Source organism: Haplochromis burtoni, unplaced genomic scaffold (assembly GCF_018398535.1).
Source record: "Haplochromis burtoni strain Fernald_Lab_line unplaced genomic scaffold, NCSU_Asbu1 Contig_22, whole genome shotgun sequence".
Classification (NCBI taxonomy): Eukaryota; Metazoa; Chordata; class Actinopteri; order Cichliformes; family Cichlidae; genus Haplochromis; species Haplochromis burtoni.
In genome coordinates this window covers 3,232,905-3,243,102 of record NW_024582383.1, presented here as the reverse complement: position 1 = coordinate 3,243,102, position 10,198 = coordinate 3,232,905, and the positions used below count along the sequence as shown (strand labels likewise).

Sequence of the window (10,198 nt, the reverse complement as noted above, 5' to 3'; positions counted from 1 at the left end):
GGCGATTGTGGCTCAAGAGTTGGGAGGTCGTCTTGTAATCGGAAGGTTGCCGGTTCGAGCCCCGGCTCCGACAGTCTCGGCCGTTGTGTCCTTGGGCAAGACACTTCACCCGTTGCCTACTGGTGGTGGTCAGAGGGCCCGGTGGCGTCAGTGCCCGGCAGCCTCGCCTCTGTCAGTGCGCCCCAGGGTGGCTGTGGCTACATGTAGCTGCCATCACCAGTGTGTGAATGTGTGTGTGGATGGGTGGATGACTGGATGTAGTGTAAAGCGCTATATGAATACAGACCATTTACCGTTTGAGTGATTATGTTGAAATGTGCTTCAGACATGCAGATGGTTGGGAGGAAGTATTAATTGAGGTTAACTGAGGAACATCAATCAGAGAGAAAAAAGTCTAAATAAATATGAATAGTTTTAAAGTTGTACTTAATGATACGTCTATGGGACAGGTAGGAATAATTTAAAATTTTATTTGTAAAGAAATTCAAGGAGTCATTACGAGTTAATGTTATAGAAATATTTGGCTAGTGCTCTGACTCTTCGCCAGCCTGAAAAGCAACCGGGGGCTGTTGTTTTTGTCTTCAGTGAGTGATGAATAGTGGGACGTACTGCGAAATACAGATACTGAATACTGGACAGAATGTAGGCTTTCTGTCATCTCCTAAGACCTGAGTTTAAAGACAGGACGATGTAATGAGAGAAAATATGTTGGTGGTCTGCACATGAAAAACACAGATACCCCTTCAACAACCCAGCACACTTACAAAAACCTCCCCGACCTTCTTCTAATTGGACTAAGGGTGAAGGGAGAGAATGGATGGGGGCCTCCAGAATGGGGTTGAGAGGCATAGGAGGCATAAATGTAACCTTTATTTTTTCCTCTGGAGAGATTCCCAAGACACAGTGGGAAGGATTGGTTTCTTTGGCTCTGCGAACAAAAAGCCTCAGTTTTACATGTCTGGTGTTATTGTTCTGCAGAAACAAGCAGGGCTGAACTCAGAAGAGAACAAACAAACTAAGAGTTCTCAGAGTCGTCTGACAAACCGCCACTGTGTGCTGCTATGTTAACGTTAAATTATAAAACACGACCGTTATATTATTATGAGTCTTCATTGCTATCGACAGTTGTCGAGGTTCCAGACGTTTTAGCCGTGTTTTCACTAACAGAGAGCGAGACCAATGATTACAAGAGGTCTTTGGAAGTTTTCCTTTTATTTCTAATATTCATTTATGCAAATGTGTTAAATGACTAAAAACACGATTCTATGCAAATTTTGTTTTCTTCAAATTTACTGAAAATAACTTGAAATTAGACTGAGAGAAACTTTTAGGAGGAGTTTGTTAAAGTGTGTTTGGAGGACTGGGTGAACGCTGCAGCTCTCCCGTCCAGCCGACTCATTAGATGGTGGAGCAGGTGAAAAACAGGATACTGGCTGCTAGCCCTAAAGGTTATTGTTTCGAGTTCACAGGAAAACAAAAGGGCGAACCAGATGTGGAAACGAACGCTCTAGTCAACTGTTTCCTTTTGTTGTGTAGATTTTAGTCAGAAAATACAGAAACTCACATTTGTGAAAAGTGAAACGAATGTCTGAACTGAACTGGCACCATTATCCCGGAGAGAACCCACAGGGAGAACGTAGGAGCCGGGGCAGCATGGTGGGACAGCGGTTAGCACTGCTGCCTCGCAGCAAGAAGATCCTGACTCCGCCGTCTGCTCCGGCCTTTGTTGATTTCATTGTTTTAGAGTTTGGAAAAAGGAAAAAAGGCAGTTTTTTCTACCGTTTCTGATATCTTTTGTACAAAATTAATAAAACGTTTGCTTATATAAATAGCTGTACAGCCCTAATAAAATTACACTGTCACTGCAACACGTTAGTCCACTGTGTTGCTTCATAGCTTTTGTTCCCTCCAGTCAAAGGATGAGTGGGAACAACATCAGCAAGCATCACATCAGGCGCGTGTAGAGGAGGTATGACAGTCATGAGATTTATCATAACTTAATTTATAGCAACATGTATGGAAGAAAAAAAAACACACTTGTCTTTGTCTGCAGCCGTATACATAATATATATCAACATTTGAACCACACGTTTCACAAATTTCAAGATATTTCACAACAACAGCACCAAAGAGCTTTTGATTGAATCCTCAACCCTGCTAATACATTCATTCATTCATTATTTTCCAGATATACTAATAATCTATTAATTACAGAAGTAAATAATTTACAATAAAATAACAACTTTAAGGTACATTTTGCATTTCCAGTACTTGAGTACTACAATAATTTCATTCAGTCTCCACAAGAATCATCGGCCTTAATCTTTTCTGAAGGCTGTGGATTTAAGAAATTTTGCACAGGAAAGGTTGTCTTAATGATTGAAAAAGCTGTTACCTTGTAGCGTTCAACAAAGCAAACAGTTTCAGCTGAAAAGCCTTTTCTCCCTTTCAGTAGCTCGTACCTGTGCTCAGCTCCAACACGCAACAGAAACTGTACACCAGAACCTGGAGAACTCGTAGTGGAATTACAGTCACACACACACACTTATATATATGTGTGTGTGTGTGAACAGCTCTCATGCTGTATGACGACATTGTTCGGGATTCTGTTTTGGTTCAAAGATAATACAGATTTACAAAAGATGCTCTTATGACACATCTGCATCTCTGATCGCCTGGGTTTCACTCTGGCCTGTAATCGCACACTCGACCCCTTCTTTAATTCTATTTCAGGAAATTGGCCTTGCTAAGGTAAAATTTTAAAAGCGCTGAATTATCAGGATGACACAAACTGCTGCTCAGGTGTTTGACGTCTCATGTTGTTTGTCTATATCTACTCACTGCTCTGACACGCACCTACCCATCACAATCAAAGAACACAGTTCAACAACATCACCATAACTTTACAGTTCCTGTCACCAGTCTTCAGCGCCCTGCCGTAGCCTGTATGCACCACATTAGCAGCTGTATTCTCTACGCGCTTCAGTATATAGTTGGTTTTTGGACTAAATATTTGTTTATTAACAGAAAGACATCTGTTAGTACTCTCCTCAGTGTATATCTCTCTAATTCTCTTTTATAAAGTCCTTTATGAACTTCTTGTGCAAAATCTCCCCACTGCCACCTTTTCTTTGTTAAGACGAGCTTATGTTTGCTTCCTTGTACAAGGCGCCAGATGCGCAACTGGAATACATGAACTGCTACAAAACATGACACAGACAGATGAAGAGACAGCTCGAAACCAGAAAATGACAATAACAGCCAAGGAAAATAACCGGCACGTGTCCTGAGGAAACAGGACTCCGTCTATGTAAAAACATTATTCCAGGATTTTCTTGTCCATGGATTCTTTGCCATTGGTCCGCGAGTAAGGCTCAAAGGCAGAGGAACTCAGGTAGCGAGCAGAAAGTTCCTGCAGGTTTCCAGCCAGGGAGCCCGCCATGGAGAGGGGGTTGGAGGAAATGCGGGTGGCGACGCCACTGAGTAAGGAGGGCATAGGGAAGCTGAAAAGGCTGTGAGCTGCCGGTGAGCTTTGCAAGCTTGCCACTGTCCCTGAGCTGGTGACGGCGGGTAGCGGGGGGCTGCCGCCTGCTGTACCGGTGCTTCCTCCGCTACTGCTGCTGCTACTGCTGCCGTTGCTGGCCATGGCCATGGAGGGCGGCCGCAGGGCAGAGCCCAGAGTGCCGCCGCCGCAATGAGGCAGGAGGCCCGGCAGGCCGGGAGGCGTCAGCAGCCGGCCCTGCTCCAGCAGTCTGAGGACACTGCAGGTGGCTGCTGTTTCTGAAACTACCGAACGCAGCTCAGAGTCCTTCCCCTGGTCCTTCTTCTGCTTAGTACGGCGGTTCTGGAACCAGACTTTCACCTAGATTCAAACACAAAAGAGAGAGCATTCTGAGAAATAACAATCATATGCAGTTCCTCTGTGGCTGTGCTATACGTAGAGCGCATGCTCACAGACCCAAATCCTGTGCATGAATATATGAATATTGTGTGCTGGTATAAAATGAAAGAAAGACTAATATTCACTGATATCTGCTGCTTCAGTGTGAAGTCTAAAACAGCTCGTCTGCACAGAGTACAGCGGCAGCTGCCTTCCCTTCCCCCGTGCAGATGCAGCGTTACAGCCGTGCTAAAGTGTAACAGCCATATAAGTGCAGACATTTTAATAAGCACAGACAATAATACGTGTAGGCTGACCGACAGCAAGGCGATTCAGTCAAACGTGGCACAAACCACACACGACCCAACAGAGCCATCGGTGAACAAAAACATGGGAATCTGCCCATTATGTTTGACTGCTGCGCTGTGATGTTATTTATTGGAAAATAAATGACCCACAAAGATTAATAACCAGCTGCTCAATTCTGAACGTGACTCGTCAGCATTTGTGTTCTTTAAAATAGCCTCCTATTAACATTAAGAGCTTAAAATCTCAACATATTTCTATGGAAACAAAAGCCTGAATACCACATTCACAGTAAACCTGCTCCATACTTGTTTCTCTGTATCTTCACTCAGAGTGGGGATAATTAACTGCAATGACTTCAGCGACTTCTTTTATTACCACCACAGGATTCACCGACCCTGGAAATGAAGGCGAAACTTCGCGAAATATCCTCAGACAAATGAAAGAAATCTTAAATGTAATATTTGACAGTGACACTTTTTGCCCCTTAAAAATAATATGTGATGAACAGAAAATGTTAAACTTAATTTGAATTAAATAAATTAGTCATAATAAAATATATTTCTAACATTTTAGAGATTTATTGAAAACTGTGAAAGTGAAATCTGCAGCAGGAAAAATGTATTTCCATGCCTGAGGATATTACTGCTGTAACTGGTTAAACTAGCAAGTATTCCATTTTTAATTCATTTTGATTTATGATTTATTAAATAAAATGTTTATGTAATAAATAAATATTTATGTATTTATTTATTTATGTATTTATATTTACCTCACGGTGCTTAATATAGGCTCGCTGTTGTACTTTCACAATAAATTACGCCTTTCGTCCATTTTTATTATATTTACGTTTCTTTTATCCATCATTTTATTTAATGTGACATTTTAATAGTTCCGTTTTAATAAGCCGTATAATTTAAAATATGAAATGTAGCCGACACATGAGACTATTTTAGTAAGGAGCAAAATATACACGTACCAATCATCAGCAAGCGCCCAGCTCAGTCCTGGTGCTACTCCACACGTGAATACTTTCCCTCCTCGCTATAGTCTGTGGGTTAATTCTTTACACAAAGTGAAGAAACGCCACTGCTCTGTCCAATAATCTCCGTCCACAACATAAAGACTGAACAAGGTGGTGTCCTGAGTGGACTCAGTGCAAAGATGTGAAACTGGAGCTTCAAACTGCTGCACACAGCCGAGTCTCATTCCAGAAAACTAAGCATTGAAAAGTTCGTTTTCTGTCTGATGTTTATATGAGAAAATGAATAGTTGCGCGTGGGGAACAGTGGTTGTGTTGCTCTAATGAAAATGTAAAACATTTAAAATGTTAACACACAGCTAGGTTAAAATAAGCACAGCCGTTGCTGTTAGTTGTGTCTAATTATGACCTCTTGCCGGCCTTTTCTCAAGGTCAAGTTCATTCAGCTGTGGCAAAAAACACATTAACACAAAGTGCAAACTGAGGTCCCGACAGCACCGGTGTTAAAAATCCCAGAGACGAGCCACAGGCGCTGAAACAGGCTGGGATCGCCGGAGTGACTCGCTGTGAAATCTGGTACAAAGAGCAAACACCGTTCACCCACTACATGAACCTGTGCTGACCCCACACGTACAGCATGAAGACAGATCGTGAGCTTTCCTACGGCCAGCACACATCTCAGTCAGACAGTAAACACAGGATTGCTCTATTTGAATTTCATTTTTTATTAGAAGCTCAAATCAAATGTTTTTGGGGTCTCTCTAAAACAGTAAGTTACAACTGCTTAGATATGATTTTTAATGGTTACTGTGGGTTGAAGATTTTTTTCCATGAAGCATGCAAACCAGTGACCAGCATGAAAATCATGTTTCACAATCAAAGTGTAATTATGTGTAAAAATATCTCCTTAAAACACAAAAAAAATCCAACTTAAATAAACAGTAAATGGCCTCTGAGTCATAATTAATGTTATAATTTCATGTGCTTGAAAATAACTGAAATTAATTTAATCATGTGGTTACATCCACCTTCGTACGTGCTGAAACGCTAGCAGGAAAAAGCTGATGGTTCAGTGCATAAAGACACTTTGTTTAAATCCATGGCGGCGTTGCTGGGTGCATACCTGAGTTTCAGAGAGGTTGAGCTGACGGGCCAATTCTGTGCGTTCCCTTCCAACCACATACTGGCACCTCTGAAACTCCATCTCTAAACGGTAGAGCTGCTCTGCAGTGAAGGAGGTGCGGGTACGCTTCGGCCGGTCCAAGTCCAAACCTTTGGGCAGGATGATTTCTCTTATGGAGCCTTTAGCATCTGCAACAAGCAGCAAAATAATTCACAGAGGCAACAGGACACAATGTAGACAGATTTGACATCATCTCAGTTATTAATATAAATAGATTTATTATTACTAGAATCATATTTCATAAAGCCACAGGAGTGGAGGTGCATTCGGAGTAACATTGAAGTGTGACGTACTCCAAATGATTTCTTTTCATCAGTGTGACTGAAATGCTTTGCAGAAAACTGAACATTTAATTTAAGTTTATAATAAAAAACATTAAATCAAAGTGAGCCTATTTATTTTTCATTCACACGACCCTGCACAAAAGACAAAAGAATAAAACATATCTTTACAGTCTGCTTATGTTTTCTATTATTTCAGATTATGCTGTGAAAAAATGAATAAATAATTGTTGTATAATTTTATTTATAGAGTAAAATATTTTAATTGAAAATCTTAATGTGCTTTTTTACATTTATTAAACAAGTGGTTTTGTGTAGGTATTATATTTATTATTTGTTTTCAAACACTCGTGACAGAAAACACACAGTGACACTCTTAGCTGTTCTCTCATGCATTTAATGCGATGCATCATTTGTTGATGTTAAATAGCAATAATAACAAAGTGTGTGCGTATTTTCCCTCTGATTACTCATCTTTATAACTCTGAAAATATAGGGGATATACCTGGGAAGGCACATTTAAATCTGCTTATTTTAACAGCAAATCCTAAAATTGTTGCAATAATTAATCTTAAAATATTAATTCTAAACGTTTTGTCATTGTCTTAAAAAAGCATGTGCATGTAACACAGCAGATAATTCAGTTCTCTTACATTTTTAATCCTGGAGCAATAAAATAAGAAGAAGTGAGTTTATCAAACTATATTTTAAAAAAGAAAAACCTTCTGGTGTTAGGCTTAAAGTTCAGTAAAGTGCTTCCGATCTACAAAGGCTGATGAGCGGTCGGCGTCCTCTTAATGAACTAAACGACCACACTGTGACATTACGGAGCTTGTTTTACAACTTTTTTCAAGATAATCTCATTTTTCAAATTTGTCAAATGCATCTGAGTGCGACAGACTGATAACAGCTTAAAAATCAAAGGACGAGCATTACCTCGAACAAGTATTCTCCGACAGTAGTCTGGGTCTCCTGTGCTCCCCCTGTTCTTGTCACAAGTGTCCACGGTACCGGAGGGGGCAAAGGAGTCCTGCTGGTCCTTGAGGAAGCTTTTGGTCAGGCTGCCCTGGGAGTCCTTGCCATCTTTCCCCTCCTTTAGTCCATTCTTCAGCACCATCCCTTCAGTCTCTTGGTTGTATCTGACCTCCATGCTCAGTTTATCCTCTTAGAGCCGCCGCTCGTCCACCTCTGATTTTCCTTTGTCAGGTGGGGGGGAAAGGAGATTATGGAGAATGCAGCTCACCAGCCTGTCCGGACACTGTGGGTTTTAGTTTCAAAACAGCACCTTTCAGCAGTGCAGAGTCAGCTATCTAATGTTTGGAGAAATACTTCCGCCGCCGCCAGACCAAGGAGTCCTATTATCACTGACCAAACTCCCTTGCCCAATGATCATGGACTTCTCAGTAAATCTCAATAGTAATTCAATGCCCCCCTTTCCTCGTTACACAGCCATCAGGCTGATAGATGATCTCCAAATAATCAGAGCCATGGATGCGCACTGGCTGTTTCAATTGATTACGGTAATTTTGCTGCCTCCACATTTGCGTAACCTCATGAATACACAAAATTGTTTGGGGAAATAGATCAGGTCTTGATAGAGGGGTTTGTTCGTTCCGTCCCCCTCAGTTTGCCTGCTCTCAGTGCAGGGTATCAAGACAAATGATTGGTCTTGTCTCGCAACCAAGCCTCCCGCACACAATCGCAGAGGTACGAGTCGACCGGAGCCCAAAAAAGTTCCCGGACACGTCGTTCTTCCGGTGCCAGAACGCGGCTGGTTATTTTGTCCCACTGACTTTTTACAGCGTACCTTGTTGCTGCAGCCTGTCAGTGAACTTTGATCTCATTTTTCCCGTTGGCTTTCTCTCCAATCAGTGGAATTCTGCAACGTGCAGATCTTGTCACTACGCTGTTGTAGGCAAGAGAAACTGGGAGTGAGCCAGAGAGGGAGACAGAGTGTGAGAGAGATAGCTAACAAAGGGTAATGAAAAAATCCACACATAGCAAAATTTATGAAGGCAATGATGACTTAGCCAGCCGGATCACCACAACAATGCTGGGCTCCTCTTAAATGAGAATTGTGTTCAAGTTTCCTGTGTCATCATGTGATTCGGTCAAAGAGAAAAGCCCAGCGAGGTCCTTCAGTATTCAAATGATTGCACCCTAAAAGCCATCTTCAGCTCTCGCAATCTTAACCTGCATATTTGAAGGAGACAAAAAAGGGGAACAAAACTTGTCATTAGTGCTTCGGCTGCCTACGCTCTCTCTCATGCACGCATACCCCTGAAATGGCCCCTACCTCTCTCCACCACTCGCCTTCCAACCCACTACCCACCCACCCAGCCACCAACTCTTTGCTGTTTTCATTGTCAGTGAAACAATATCTCTGAACACAGCAGTGGCCAGTAATCCAATAAGACCATTGATTAGGCCACAAAGATTCAATTCAAACCAGCGGGCTAGTGCAAGGAACATTCTCTGGCCCTTCTTGTCACCTTAGCTGGCCAGAAGCCCTCTTCAGGCTGCCCCCCTCCCTGAGTGCCATTCATGCCTTTATGGGAAACAGAGAGGAAAAGGAGTGAAAGATGGCAATTATCTAATTGGACTATTAACACACAATTCTGTGAGTGTGGCTGCCCGCAGCAGTCTCAGGGTGGGTTTAGGGCCGCATGTTGGACTAACTTTATTCACACAGTGTTTGGGGGATTCAGTGTGAAATAGGGAAGGATCCATTGTTTGACAAAGGTAAAAGGAGGATGAAAAGGGAGCGACTAAAGGGGACCTGGGTTTTGCAAGCTGGGTTGCAGAACTACAGCCTGGGAAATTGATTGAGAATGCATGGTCTTGGCCTCTCAGCTTCATACAATGGCTAAGAGGGGAGTTTTACACATTCTCAAAAATAGCAACTGTTCAGCGTCCAAAAAACCCGAGAAAGCAGGTAATGTATGTAGCACAACACATTGTCCAGTAGTCAGTCAACAAGACTGTATTTTAAATAATGTAAGTAATTAATAATAATTTGCAAACACACTGCAGTTCTGCAAAATCGGAACAATCTGATTTTCATTTGTAGATCTTTTCCTTCCGTCTTTTATTAGTCCAGATCGAGACTTTAAAAGCAACGTAGCACCAGATAATCGTACCCGAGAATTACACCAGCATAAATGTTTCGGTGCTATTACGAGCAGTTTCCAGGTTTAGAGCTGCGTTGTATTTGTTGACAGAATGAACAGTGATTACACTGAATGTGACATTAAACTTTCCAACTGTTCAAAAAAGGGTTCATCGGGTGGAAGTGGGAGGGGAAATAAAAATATCCATCTCTAAAATTAAAAGAGAGACACTGAGACCCCATCCCAGGGTCTGGGCTCGTGGGGCCCTCTCACTCCACTGGCGTGCACAGGAAGCCACACATTAATTAATGGTTGCAGCGTTCAAGGCCACAGCACATTGAGGAGCAATGACACAACTCACTTTCCTCTGATTGGGCTGGACTAGCTAAAGAAGCCAGCAAACCTCCCCTCCTAGCACTCGAACAGCTAACCCCCTTGCTATCTGTCAACTTTCCT

The 10,198-nt window shown here is 42.1% G+C and overlaps 1 protein-coding gene across 1 annotated transcript; it reads right to left on the bottom strand.

The window, feature by feature from the left end:
- Positions 1-1,195: 1,195 nt before the first annotated feature.
- vax1 (ventral anterior homeobox 1) lies at positions 1,196-8,900 on the bottom strand. The gene is made up of 3 exons (XM_005917032.3): positions 7,569-8,900; positions 6,292-6,479; positions 1,196-3,862 (listed from the first exon to the last, which is right to left on the bottom strand). Exons 1-3 carry the CDS (start codon positions 7,780-7,782, stop codon positions 3,320-3,322), a joined length of 945 nt encoding a protein of 314 aa, XP_005917094.1. The 5' UTR covers positions 7,783-8,900; the 3' UTR covers positions 1,196-3,319.
- Between the last annotated feature and the right edge of the window lie 1,298 nt (positions 8,901-10,198).